The 14,695-nt window shown below is 38.7% G+C and overlaps 1 protein-coding gene across 1 annotated transcript in view; it reads right to left on the minus strand.

Moving 5' to 3' along the window:
• Positions 1-2,582: 2,582 nt before the first annotated feature.
• Positions 2,583-14,695, minus strand: part of MOB3C (MOB kinase activator 3C) — a 35,957-nt gene continuing 23,844 nt past the window's right edge. The window contains exons 3-4 of the mRNA XM_026707307.2: positions 10,601-10,803; positions 2,583-3,138 (exon numbers count right to left, since the gene is read on the minus strand). Coding sequence (XP_026563092.1) covers positions 3,109-3,138; positions 10,601-10,803 — 233 coding nt within the window. The 3' untranslated portion in view covers positions 2,583-3,108. The remainder of the gene's footprint in view (positions 3,139-10,600; positions 10,804-14,695) is intronic.

Raw genomic sequence — 14,695 nt, forward strand, 5'->3', positions numbered from 1 at the left:
AGTTCAGTCGTCTTAATCATTCAAGTCCACCTAAATATGAACAACTATCATGTCATTAGGAGAGAGAAAAATATCTAAGCCAAGCCCGAAGTCTTTAATCCAATAAACAATCTAATTGGCATAGAAAACAAAATAATTTTCGAGGAAGAACTATGTCGCAGTGTGGAAGACTAGTAACTCTAATTTAGGTACCTCATTTTATGATACTATGTCCTAGTTATTATGGGAAGATTTCTGTGCTTTCTAAATGCTTATCTAATTAGACCTCATATCCCTGAAGTCTTTTGTCTACATATTTAATGAGCTCACTAACCACCAGGAAGAGAAATAATGGGCTGCTAAATCCATTTACGGTTAAAAAAAATAAGAATGACTCTCAAATAAGACCTGTAGGCAGCATTAAAGCTCTATTCTTTCCATTTTCATTAGTATATTGTGATGTTGGTTACTAACAAGACATTATATAGTTTTTCTTCCTGTAAAAAGGGGGAAAGGATACATAACTTTTCAGACAGTCCAGATCTTTACTTTATTTACAGGTAGACCTCGACTCACGATCACAATTGAGCCCAAAATTTCTTTTGTTAAGTTGAATGACAGTTCCTACTAGGAGAACAGAAAAGCCACCCGATGTTTTGCTCCCAAATCCTGGGAAGATCAAAGATCAGGAGGCACAATGAGGCTAGAATTCCTGGAGACAGAGAATGGCTTGCTTGTAGTTCTATAATAGCTTCAAATGTACTTCCCCGAAGACAGAAATAAACCAGCTCAGCTTCGGAATAAAGTTGACACCGTGGGATCACATAAACCCTGCACTGCTTTCAGATTGGTGCAGTGTTTGGATGTGGACATTCACATACTGTAATTTATCACCCAGTATGACACAGATCAGTGGACAAACAAATATGTCAATTAGAGCAAGGAGTAGCAGATTTTTTTTTTCAGGCTGTGGAACCTGCTGGTTCTAAAAAAACAATCAAATTGCCAGAATCCAACATTCCCGGGACAAAAATTAAGCTGCATTCAACCAAACCGCAGTCTTTTATGGACCTCATCAATTTCTCATGGAACCCTAGGGTCCTTGCAAAACAGAGTTTGAAAAACCCTGGGTTAGAAGATGGTGTAGTAATTGCATGTTAGATAAACAGCTAACAGATAAACAACACACCTCAGAAAGTTTTGTTACCTAGCTTTAAGACTTCGGCAGGGGATCCATAATAACATTTAAGATAGGATTTTCAGATTGTTAGATGTCTTTATTCAAGTTTATCCATTTTTACCTTTTTACCTTTTTATTTTGTTTGCCACTTGAAGGCCAAATAAATAAAAATGATTGCCTGAAATTCATACCATGGTAATAGACATGGTATAGTAAACCTGTACTTGTGTGTGTGTGTGTGTGTGCTCACAACTTCAAATCAAGGTTGTCTCATGTTGACTGCCTGTACTAGTCCCTGCAGTATTTTTGGCAAGCTTTTAACACTGGTTTGCCATTGCCTGGGTTGTAGAGTTGAGAGAGTGGCTGGCCCAAAGTCATGCAGTTGGCTTTGTGCCTAAGGCAGAATGAGATATTCTGGTTTCTAGCCTGATGCCTTAAGCACTACATTAAACTGGTTCTCCCAAGTATTTTAAAACAGCATAAAATTGGCACTGAAGAATAGGAATTAAAATTGTACTTGAATATATTCAATTGACAAAAGGGCCGGGTGGAAGAAAGAATGTACAGCATATTTGTGTACAAATGTAAACCAGAAAAGGGAATGAAAAAAACAAGCCGCTTAGCATTTTATTCATTTGTAGAAGTTTTCTCTGTGATCTTTCTTTTAACTTGTTTGCTTGAAGACAATATGAACCTGCATCTTTTTTGTGCCACAGATAATTGTGATTAAACTTTCATAGGAAAAAATATGAGAAGGCAACACAAATTGTAAATACTGATGTAGAAAGTGAAAGAGAGTAGTAGAAGAAAAGAGAAGAGAAAGCAAAAGGATACTCCCCTCTCCCCAAAATAACCCAGGAGTTTAAAACTATGGAAAGATCCTGTTTCCAATTCAATCTCAGGTATTTCAGAACTTGAAATTTTGTTTCGGTTACAATCTACAGTTTGCCAGCCTTGAGAGGACTGAGCTACATGGACCATTAATCTCACTTCCCAGCTCAATTTTTAATAGAATCTTTAATGATTTATACAAAATAAATACACTAAAATTCATTAAGCAAAGTGTACGTGTTTCATGGCCCATAGCTATATTCTGTTAAGAAATTACTTGATAGTTTTCTGACATTGATTATGTTGCTGAACTTGGTTTCAACATGGTGTGGTAGTTGTATTTCCCCAGAGTTCTTTGACTCACAGACGCAAGTGATCTAAACGCAAATGCTATGCTGGTTATTTTAGTGGAATGCATCTATGCTTTTTTCAATATATATCTCCTAATGTCAATTAGGATAAATGAAATTAGGAGAAATCTGAACCAAACAGCTGCTTAATGCTTCCTTGTTCCAAGAAATACTCTTATTTCCTTATTCACTTGTGCCTTACAGGAAAAGAATATTTTTCCAATCAAATAATCTCAGTAGTATTATATTTTTCAAAATATTTTATTATTCATTTATTTATCTATCAGATTTCTTTACCATCCATCACACTTGCATCCCTCTGGGCCGTATCTCTGCCTTTCTAAATTAAACTATTTTTAGTAATTTATTAGAAAGATGCATTCACATTTTTGAAGGATCATCTGTGCATCCTTAAAGTACAAGATAGAATTACAGAAAAAAACTTTTTTTCTTTGACAGGCAATGCAGGATGGTGATATTCGTCCACTTGGAATATCTTCTTTGTCTCGGCCAGTGTAGGTGGATTATCTGCAGCTTCCGGAGGATGAATGCAAAATAGAACAATATAGGTGGCAAGAATCAGAAGGCCACAGAGTGAGAGAAAGGAAAATTATATTTACTGACGTCCACAGAAATTAATTTAAATTGTATTGGAAGCTTACTCCAAGACGGAAAGTTCCTCAGATTCTTAGGGAGTTGTCCATTGGAGCATCATCAGAACATCTTGTCCATATAAATGTTGATCTTGCAACATTGTCTAAGTTATCTTTAATGGCAAATCCTTTCTGTCATTTCCTTCTGGAAGAAAATGAAGAATGAATGAATGGATAGATGACTACATTATATTTATTTGAAAGAAACTGAGTCGACTTTTAGAAAAATAGTCCCATATATGCAAATAATACATAGTGGTTAGGTAATATAAAGGAACAATAATGCAGGTTTTCAGTTGTTAATTATGGATGAAGTCTTCCTTACATTAAATAGTTGCACAGCCATTCCTTAAACAAAGCAAATCCAAATGTTAACATCTTTGTTATGTCATTAACACCTGCTGATTTATATTTTTTCAACATTCACAGGTATTATGGTTTGTTTGTTTTTTACCAGAGGTATTCTAGTATTTTGGACTATTCAGAGCATACCAATATTATCAATGTTACCAGACAAATTACGTTAGAGTTCAAGAGTAGATCCCCTTCTTCTAATAGTCTTTCTCCAAGGAAAGTTTCTTTTGCTGATAGAAAATTTCCTGTCTCCTTCCTGCTCCAAACCAAAATGTTGAAGTACTTTGATTATCGTATGGAAGGTGGGAGGCTGTCTTCAGTCAAGTTCAGCACTGTTGTGAGATTTGAGCCAAAAATAACTGGCTCCCAAAACTTCTTCTGCCAATTAAGATCAGCTTGACCAAAATTCAGCTGAATATATAAATGAATATCTAATTAAAAAAATTATCCGAGGCTATTGGTAACCATATTGTTACTTTAAAAAATTAGATTTGTAGATAAATTGCTGTCATTTGCAAGTCATTTGAACCAATTATTTCCCTAATAAATATCATTAACTTTTAGATTGATTTCATCTTTAACTAAAGACCTTTCAGATGAAAGGACTAAAATGCTGAAATGAGACATGGGCCGTAAAAAGAGGAAAAATTGGCAATGACTCTTTGAGTTGCCATGGTGACAACCCAAAAGCTCAAAGACAAAGCTGATAAAAGCTTGTGTTGTGTTTAAAAAATCAATTTCTACTTTTTTACTATTTTCCTTTTGCTACCACAAAGAAACGAAGATATAAGAGGGAAATATATATAAGGAAAAAGGAGGATAAAATCTACATTCTATCTAATTTCACCATGACAATAAGAAAGGACGTAGCTGTCGCAAGTAAAGTTTCCATCACAGATGAATGAGGATGGCAGAAGCCTTTTCATGACATTCTAATAGCATAAAGAATTTAGAAACTGAAGAGGGAAGCTCATATAATGACCTGTATTATCTAATCTACAAGGTATCCAACCTTGGCAACTTTTTCTGGCTGGAGAATTCTGGGAGTTGAAGTCGTTGCCAAGGCTGAACTTCTCTGATCTAATAACTGACATGCAAACAAGTCGCGTGAAATTATTTCAAATAAATAAAAAGTTTGGGAGTTGCCATTATGCTTGCAATTATAATAGCCTATGTTTAAGCAGCTTATAATATCTATCTAAATAAAAGGTCAGCCCTGAATTCTTTATCATATATTGTGCAATACCATAATAACAGCAAGAGGACCTTGCCAGCAAAGGAAAAAGGGTTATCTAAAAATGTAGTATTTTGATGCTCAGTAGTGAGGAAACACAGAGAGCTAGATACAGTATTCATCTCCATTAACAGGTCTAAAATGACCCAATTAAGAATTCTCTCTCTCTCTCTCTCTCCCTCCCTCCCTCCCTGTAAAACCACACTGGGTTATTTTCTTCAATGTTTCTTGTCAGACAACTTTGATAATGGAGGGGAACAATCCCCATAGCAACCTGTGTATTTCCAGGATTGCTGTATTTCTTGGCATTATTTTTGTAACAAAAAACTGTAAAACAAATTATTGCTTTCCTGAGAGATGCATCTGTAAAGTTAGTCCTAGATGGAAAGAATTCAGTGATTCGTTTTATACTACCAAGTGAAAAAGAGAGAAATTTCTGTAAGAATTCAGTAAATCACCCCAAAACTGCACATGAAAAGAGTAAGGAAAAACAAGCACTTCTGCAAAGATATGAACTTTTGCATGCATATTGGCTAAAGTGGATAAAATGCCACATCTTGTTTCAGATATGGAAAAAGCATATTTAGCGTATCTGCGGATGTTTGAGGCGGTTTCTGTGTCTCAGCCCTTTTCCCATTTAAAAAATAGAGTGGTTGCCTACTTTATTAAATTACCGAGTTCCATCTGTTTTATTTGTAAAGGAAGGCAGGAAGGAAGGAAGGATACATGTGTTGTTACAAATAGCCAGCCTGCATTCATAATACTATAATATCCCTGCCAGTCTAAAGACTGGACTTCATTTGCATTTTTATTTGCTATTTTTAGATTTCAATCTTTTCAAGAGAGATTGGAAATCTCCAGGGAAAAATAAGTTCCTGTACCTGATGCCCTCAGCACCTCTGATAAATGACTAGCATTACACTAATAAATGAGAAGAGATCCAGAATAAAAAAAAAAGACTTTGTTTTGGGATTAAGTTGTCTCTAAGTAATAGGTAAAAACGTTAGAAAAATGTTGAATGAGGCTTTGTTTTAAGCTTCCTTTTCTCTTAGCCCTATTTTTCCGAGCAAGTAGGACATTCTGTATAATTTAAGACTGTTTCCCTAAGATTTCTCTTCTTTCTATGAACTTACAATCAACATCCTTAATTATAGCAGACAATCACTGTTTTATGAGCTATATTTTGGGTTCCTTTTTTAAAAAAAAGATTTTATTTATCTCCTATGAAATGAATGTATCTTCAGTTTATCTTCAACAAACAAATAAATAAATATCTACAGGCCCCTCACATCCTGGACATAAACTGTTTCAACTTCTCCCCTCAAGATGCTGCTACAGGCATTGCATTGCCAAAACTACTAGACACAAAGATAATTTCTTTCCCCAAGGCCATCACTCTGCTAAACACCAAATTCCCACAGAACTATCTTATGCCTAAAGATTTTTACCCATGTAAAAGGGTATATTGCTATTATCCTTGTCATCTTCCATCTTTCCTACTACCTTCTATTGGTATATTATGATTTATCAATTGTTTGTATCTTACGATTTATGATTGTATTTTATGATTTATCACTCTGTTGTTTGTATGTACACTAAGAGTTTATACACTGAAGACAAATTCCTTGTGTATCCAATCACACTTGGCCAAGAAAGAATTCTGGTCTATTCTATTCTAAACTGAAGGGCAAAACAAATTGTGGGCATCTTATCTTTCACAGATTGGATAGATGAAGGACAGTAGTTGAGGTGTCCCATGGAAGATAATTGGTGACAGCAGTAATTATCCCTTATCAGGTAGGCCAGGCTGTATAAACCCAGAGGGCTTCTCGGAAAGAATGCTCAAAAGTTGTAGACATTTACTCTAGAATCCCAGCCATACTTCTACCTGTGTTGCTTTGATTTGGTTAGCAGCCATCAAATTCTATTTCCAACCAGTAACTTATTGTCCCCACTTTACGCCTGCAAAAATTTGCATCAAAACTCCCTTTTAAAGAGGTAAAAAAAATACAGGTGCGCTATTACTTCAATTTCAATTCTCAGTGTTTCCATTCTCTGGAAGTCTACTGATAAGATCCCAGAACGAATGTGTGTTGGTTCTATCATCCATTGTAGCCCCATGAGCTTGAGAGGGTGACTAGAAGATAAGTAAGGAATTTGGATTTTTTTTTCCCTTGAAGCACAAGAAAATGAAACCAAGCTATTTCAGAAATTGTTTTCACTGCAGTGGACACCCCTTCCCCAATCGATAAAAAATAGAGGGGAAAATTAGCATTCCTCATGTTCATAAGCCTCCAGCTACAGCATTATGTGACGTGAAAAGAGAGGTCATCACTGGATCTTCATACCTTCCTAGAAGCGCTACAATACCAGCCACAACGTGATGCTCTTTATTCTACATAAAGCTCCATATATAAATATATGTACATATATGTACATATTTGTAAAATAATCAGAAAAGAAGGGTCTACTCTTGTTTCTAAATTACTATTCAAACCTGAAACCAATTCCCAAAAGAAACATTTTACAGCACAATTCTACATTTACTTGGAAGGAAGTCCAGTGTATTCAACACGTTTCCTTCCTAAGAAGTAATTTAGTACAAAATCAGGACTGCCACATAATTCTTCCAATTACTGGTGCAAGAAAAGAGGTCAAGAAGGGATGATTAGAGAAAGAATGGGCTTATCCAAATAGCTTTAATGCCTATGTAATAGAATAATTACACCTTAGCTGTGCCCATTATACAAAATTGATTTTTCTTCCCTGCCTCCTTCTTTACTTAACACAGGAATGGGTTTTTTTTTTCCCTGCTCTTTATTTTTATTTTTAATTTTGTTTGCTGCCATCTCACCACAAGGCAACTTTCAAACATGTAAAGCAGGAATTCTACTTAGGAACCTTTTTTTTCCCCCAGGATCCAATCTGAGTCGGTCATCGGACCAGAAGTTTAGTCTTCCGAGCTTTCAGATTCATGCAGAAGCCCATCCACAGGGAACTTCTCTCTCTCTCTCTACCAGAATGTGACTTTTTTTTTCCCCCAATCCACTATTTTCTCTTTGCCAACAGAATAGGAACATGTACAGAGTTTGAATGGAGGTCATAGATTCTTCCCAATATTAGCGACTTCTCTCAGGGAACAGAATTAATTTGGTGGCAATATCTGAATTTGCTTTTTTTTCTTTTTGCTTATCTTTGTAGAAGGATTCTTGTCAAAGCATTTAAGCTAATGTTAGCAATGGGTATTTCAGTGAACTTGCACCCCATAATCTTAAAGAAGGAATGAGCTTTGCAACTGAGATATGGAAGTTGTGCCATTGTCGGTATTACAGCAGGTATGCTCATAAGATTTTTGGGGTGGGGGCAAATGTCCCCCGTTGAGATAAGGCAGGCTAGAAACAGGTTCAAAGACTACATGAACACTACAGATTCAAGCAGGGCATACTAAGTGAAGGGGCCCACAGTGGCTCAGTGGTTAAAGACGCTGAGTTTGACTGCCTGGGTTCAAGACCTGAGTGACTTGTGAACTGTTATTTGCCCCAGCTCCTGCCCATCTAGCAGTTTGAAAACATGCAAATTGCAAGTGCCGGTGGATAAATAAGTACCACTTCAGTGGGAGGGTAACAGCGTTCCATGCGCCTTGGTCATATGACCACGGAAATGTCTTCAGACAACACTAATATCCTTGGCTAAGAAATGGAGATGAGCATTGCCCCCTAGAGTCAGAAATGACTAGACAGGAAACCTTTACTTTTACCTTTATACTAATTGAAAGCCTGACAGACTTTCTCTGTGCCTAGTCTTGACACCAATCAAATTCAAGGCAGGATTGTTTTGAGTTTCTTTCTCACACCTTCCCTTCCCCAGGGCTGTTATCTTTTATTTCACTGTTGCCTATTCCAAGATTATTTAAGCGTTCCTCTATAACACCGCTTAGGGTCAGGGTGGCTCAATGGCTAAGACACTGAGCTTGTCAATCAGAAAGGTCGGCAGTTTGAATCCCTAGCACCACATAACGGAGTGAGCTCCCATTACTTGTCCCAGCTTCTGCCAACCAGCAGTTCGAAAGCATGTAAAAATGCAAGTAAAAAAATAGGGACCACTTTGGTGGGAAGATAACAGCATTCCGTGCGCCTTCAGCATTTAGTCATGCCAGCCACATGACCACAGAGATGTCTTCAGACAGTGCTGGTTCTTCAGCTTTGTAACGGAGATGAGCACCACCCCCTAGAGTCAAAAACGACTAGCACGTATGTTTGAGGGGAACCTTTACCTTTACTTACAACAGGACTGTCAAACTTCTGGCCCATGGACCAGATGCATCACATGCTGGCCACGCCCATGCCTGATTTCGCGAAGGGGGAAAAACTCCCAATATATCATGTGACACCACCATGACAATGTTAGTTTGACACCCCTGCTCTACAACAATCAATACAATGTGCATCACAATGTCGTGAGGCAAACTGTGTTCCTTGCATTCTCGTGTGTAATCACACCACAACTACAAAAAGGGCTGAGCATGTGCAATGATGTCAGGACACACATTTCATCATGTCGGCCTTCCTGAGCTTAGGAATGGATGCCGATGGATATGTTGTTAATCACATTTCACTTTTAATCTGGGAACAAGCAGGAGGAATAAAAGCCATGATGTAGCTGTGCATATCTTAACACCAAAAAGACAAATTCATATGTTTAAAGAATTGTTTAAAATCAATTGCTTGAACAATATGGTACAAAGAACAAAAAAACAATTCCTATTTGGCCAGCCAACAATACTGAGCACATTACTACCATTTTACAAGGATATTTGTGGAGAAACTTCCTCTTATTATGCCTTAAGGGAAACAGCAGGAAGGAGGGAACTTATTACAAAGTTTTTTTTCCTTCTTCCCACCTTCATTGATTTCCTGTGTTTTAATTGCCTTTTAGGATCAGCAGCTATTCTGATGTCTGTGAAACACTGCATAGATATCCTCATCTACAAAACTGCTCCCAAAAGACAAACACCTCATCAGAAAAAAATAGATTTCAAGTGGAGCAATCCCTTTTCACGCAGCGAGGCTCATACATCTTGCTAAATTGAAAACCTTAAAAAAAATCTTATTACAACTTAGTGCAATAGATGAACCCAGCAATGTTCATAAGATATGGTTTTTGGCTTATGCACTACATAAAGCTAACCAAATTTGGTTTAGTCAACAAACAATGTTTTAAAATGCATGGTTAAGCATAGCATGGGAAATTGCTGGGTTACCTCTAAATTGAGGGACGTCACTCCCTTTAAATCTATTACACAGGGTTGCTGTTGTGGGGATAAAATTAAAGTGAAAAACACCATATAAATCTAATAATAAATAAAAAACGAAGCTGTACTGTGCTGGAACTTTGATGGCATTAATTTTTTTTTACTCCAGTGTCTTATCACACATGCATTACTTAAGGCACCTAGGAAGTACACAGCTGAGAAATTTTAGTGCAGCTCTTGAATTACCTATGTTCTTCTAAAGCAAAAAAAAAAAACATTTATTAAGATTCTCAAAAAAAAAAGGAATAGAGATGCCTTGGTGCTACTCAATTAGAATTGCAGGGTTGTTGCGTAGATGAAATTTCTGCTTTGGTGGTCTCTTTGTTCTATTCTGGATCAGTTTGTCTCATTCCAAAAGTATGTTCTTATCCACCATCATCCCAAATGTCTCCCTAATTTACTTCCCTGTCTTTGCAACATAAAAACTATGTGCCAATGCAGATTAATTGTGCATGACTTAATCACTAGTGAACTTGAAAAGCAATAAGCTAAAGGATCCCTTTGTTATTTCTACACAACTGCTTTCTCCAGCATTCTTTCATCCAAAAAAAACTTTCCTGTTTAGAACAGGGCTGTCAAATTTGCGGCCCACAGGCCAAATGTATCACACGCTGGCCACGCCCAGTTTAGCGAAGGGGGGAGAATCGTGATATGTCACATGATGACGCCATAGTTTAGAAGCAAGAAGGAAGATAGGATGGTTCTTACCAGTGGTTCTAATTCCCTTTGATCAACCAAACTGAATTCATTGATGAAGTAGTAAAAGTGCTTGTAGCAAGTATTGACATGAGCTTCAGCACCAATACCGATGATGCTATCAAAGTGATGGATATAAACATGGACGAAAACCCTGAAGAGGCGCGTGAGGATCTTGGTGCAAACCTGCTGGAAATTCTTGGGGAAAGGTACACCTGCAAAACAAACAAACAACAGTCTCCTAGCATCTCAAAATCAAATGTGGCCAAGGAAATGCTTTGGTGAACTATTAGTTATGGCGTTCTATTTCTACCTCCTTCACAAAGCGCTAAAATTTCAGTATCATCAGTGACAAAGTGGATGCCTTGAGAAAGGTCTGCTTCTATTGTAGCAATTGTTTGGATTACCAGAATATATCTGTTCCACATGTACCTTGACATCATAAAGTCTGTCACTGTGATGACCCGGGGCATAGCACAAAAGCAACAAAGTCACAAAAATAGGTAAAGACCCTTTAATACCTCCAACTTGGCCCCCAATGTCCGGTTATCATCTAGAAAAAAAAATCTCCCAAGAACAGTTTTTAAAGAGAAGAAATTCCTTCCGAACACAAAGTACATATAAATTATAAATAAAAACCAACACAAACCATGCTGCAGCAATTAATGAGACAGGGCAGGATAAGGAATTGAAGACTTCAAAAGATAACAAAACACACAATTGGGAGGATGCCAGAACTCAGATAAGACTTGACAAAGCAAATTAATTCATGCTTTGCTTCCAGCGAGGAGCTATGCACTAACATTTATCCTGTTTTCCCAACTGCAGCTAATTAAGGGAATCAGGACCTTTTTCTCCCCCATAACCCACATTGCTCCCTTATTCATTCCTCCCTGTGTGCCCTAGGATGAAGAGGGAATGGGCCTGGGTCTTCCTCTGAATGCCCAGCCAGACTGTGCCCTTCTACAGTTTCCTCCACAGCCACCAGAGTCACATTCCCACTCCCTGCCAGCTGTTCCACCTCTCCCTCAGAATCAGATTCCAACAGGGGCATGACAGTCATATTGCAGCTGTGTAAGAATATGAAGTTGATATATAGATTAGTGTGCAGTGAACTTTGGAGCAAACTCCAGGAGACAGTGGAGGACAGGAGGGCCTGGTGTACAATGGTCCATGGGGTTGTGAAAAGTTGGACACAACATAGTGATTGAATTGGACACATTGGACATATTTCAAGAATAAATGAAGCTGTCCTTTTATGGAATCAAAACTTTGGCCCATAAAGCCTCATGATGATCAATAGTGGTAATGGTGTCATGCCGAAGGATTTTGCCCATCTAGACTTAATATTACCTGGCGATTGCAGGGATTGGAGCTTACACTTCAAGCATCAGTTTGTTTATGTCTTTCACTGTAATTTTAAAGTGGGATGAGTGGTAGGGTTTAAAAATCATTAGAGTGATTCATCTAGCACTAGAGAAATATTTTGAGGACAGTGGGGTACAGGGGAGTGTTTTATAGCACAGAGCACATTTTTATACCTGCAGGAGATACCATTATGATTTTAGGGCTTTGGCGATAGAATTAATCAAATAGTTAAACACATTCTTTCAAAACAGAGCTATGAAGCATAAGATGCCTATCAGGTGACAGAACAGTTAGAACTTTCTGTATCTCTACTGCCATCTAGTGCTGTTCTGAATGTATACAGGTAATCCTCGACTTACAACAGGTCGTTTAGTGACCATTCAAAGTTACAACAGCACTGAAAAAGTTACTTATGACCCTTTTTCATACTTACGACTTGCAGCATCCGCACAGTCACAAGGATCAGAATTCAGTCACTAAGCAACTGACTCATATCTGATAATCCTGTTTCTGAATACATTAACACAGTGGTCGCCAACCAGTGGGCCGGGGACCACTGGTGGTCAGTGAGAAAATTCTGCAGAGAAATGTCACCCCCAAAGCAATTAATCCAGTACGCGCAAAAACAAGGCTGCGCCGCCCACATGGTCCATGGGAACACAAAGCTTGTGTCACTTGCATTGTGAACAACACAAGATAGTGAAGGGAGGGTGGAAAGGGCAGAGGGGGGGAACTTGCCCAATGCACCTGGCCTGGCCACCGGGCTGCTTCTTTCGCTTCTTTCTCCTTCTGCTTTTGGCTGCACGCAAGGAAAGCAGCAAAAGTCTTCCTTTCTCTCCCCCAAACTCTGCCAGAAATGAGTCTTTGGGACCCTGCAAGGCATCTTGCTCCAAAAGGCTGTGCCATTCTGGTGGAGTTTGGGGGAGAGAAAGAAAGACTTCTGCTACTTTCCTTGTATGAAGCTGAGAACGGAGCTGGAGACAGTATCCTGCGATCCCAAATAAAGAATGATCGATCAGTAGGAAAATGGGGTGGGGAACTTTCCTGCAGACTTTTTGGGGGGATTTTCCAGTCCACGGCATTTAAAATTATGAATTTGGTGGTCCCTGAGGTCCAAAAGGTTGGCAACCCCTGCATTAACACAGAACTTGTTAACTGCCTTGTTAGTTGACACGCCCTCTTAAATGAAGACTATACACACAGTTGAGAGACAGTCTGGTGTAATAGTGAAGGCATCAGACTAGAAAGTGGGAGACCATGAGTTCTAATCCTGCCTTCTTGCATTATTAGAATACATCTAACTTAGGAAGAAAGTGGAGTCAGAAGCATCAAGTGGTAGCAATCCTGTCACTGTAGATTCCAGCAATACAGAGCCAGTGATCTCACTCTGATTTTAACAGAGCCAGCAAGTCCACAGGACCACTCACCCATACATTGATAATCCCTTAGATCAGTGATGGCTAACCTATGACACGCGCGTCACTCGTGACACACCGAGGCACTTTGACTGACACGCCTGTTGGTGTGGGGAAAACCTGCACATTTAGAGGCTGCCTGTGCTCTGCTCCAATCCCTGCTCCCTGCTTGTTGCGTGGAGGTGTGGTGTCACCGCTGCCGCAAGATCTTTGCAGCAGAGAACCAGTTTTAACCGCCATAAACTGAGGTTTGTCAGTTTCATTACCTCAGGAATGCTACAGGAGGAAAGGAGATCCATGAGGTTCACAGCCCTGTAAGGTGGCCTTCCGATCCCCACATCCTGCACCTGCAGCCAAGAGACCAGGGAGACGAGTTTCACAGCCCTGTGTGATCACCCCAGCCCAGTCCGTCATAAACCAAATTATTGATATTTCTTGAAGTGACACACGACCCGAGGAAGGCTACACTTTTTCCCGATTTTCGACAACCAAGCTGAAAAGGTTAGCCATCACTGCCTTAGATCCAGAAGCCTAGTCACTTAGTCCTAAGCTGAACTTTGCAAATCTGGGAGGCTAATCAGGTGAATGCTAACAGAAGAACAGACTCTGCAGCTACTATTTCATGAGGGGAAGGTTCGGTGTGGCTTAGTTAACCATACTGTCCCTTCAGACTGTGTTGAGAACAACATCAGAAATTTAGCTCTTCCCTGTGAATATCCTGCATTGCTGTGTTTTTTTTAATCTTAGATTTATTTTGACCTTATTGGTAGCTTACCGGTTTCAGTGTCTGTTTGACCATGAGTACAGTCTATTCTCAAAGGTACTGCAAAAACACTTTTCAAGAGCTGTTTTATTCCAGCTAATTGTAGTAAAACACTGAATTTCCTTATCTCTGGCCTGTGGCAGATTCAAGGCTTACTAACTTGCTTCCTGGCAGCCAGCTGTGCTGGCAGAGGATGCTGTATAACAGAACTCAGGAGGCTCAGTTGTGTAACTTACAAGAAATTCTCAAATGTTATTGCCAGGTTATTTGGAGTTTAATTGCTGTCTGTTTGGATGGAGATATGAAAATTGTTGTACAGACAGCTATATTGCACACTTCTAGTAAATGATGATTAACTAATTAATCCAATTTTCTAATTTTCATGATATATAACCATATGTTAACCATATACCAATGCTGTTTTCACCACAACCTAGGTTAAAATATGTTGGCTAGTTTGGGATTCTGTAGGTCCGGTGAGTCCAGTCAAAAAGGATTTTCAGATTACAAATAGCTTGTAAAGACAAATCCTACATTTTCTGGTTTATGAAAACAGTGCCA

The sequence above is a fragment of the Pseudonaja textilis genome, chromosome 3 (assembly GCF_049901715.1).
Source record: "Pseudonaja textilis isolate UNSWEBS1 chromosome 3, rPseTex1.2, whole genome shotgun sequence".
Classification (NCBI taxonomy): domain Eukaryota; kingdom Metazoa; phylum Chordata; class Lepidosauria; order Squamata; family Elapidae; genus Pseudonaja; species Pseudonaja textilis.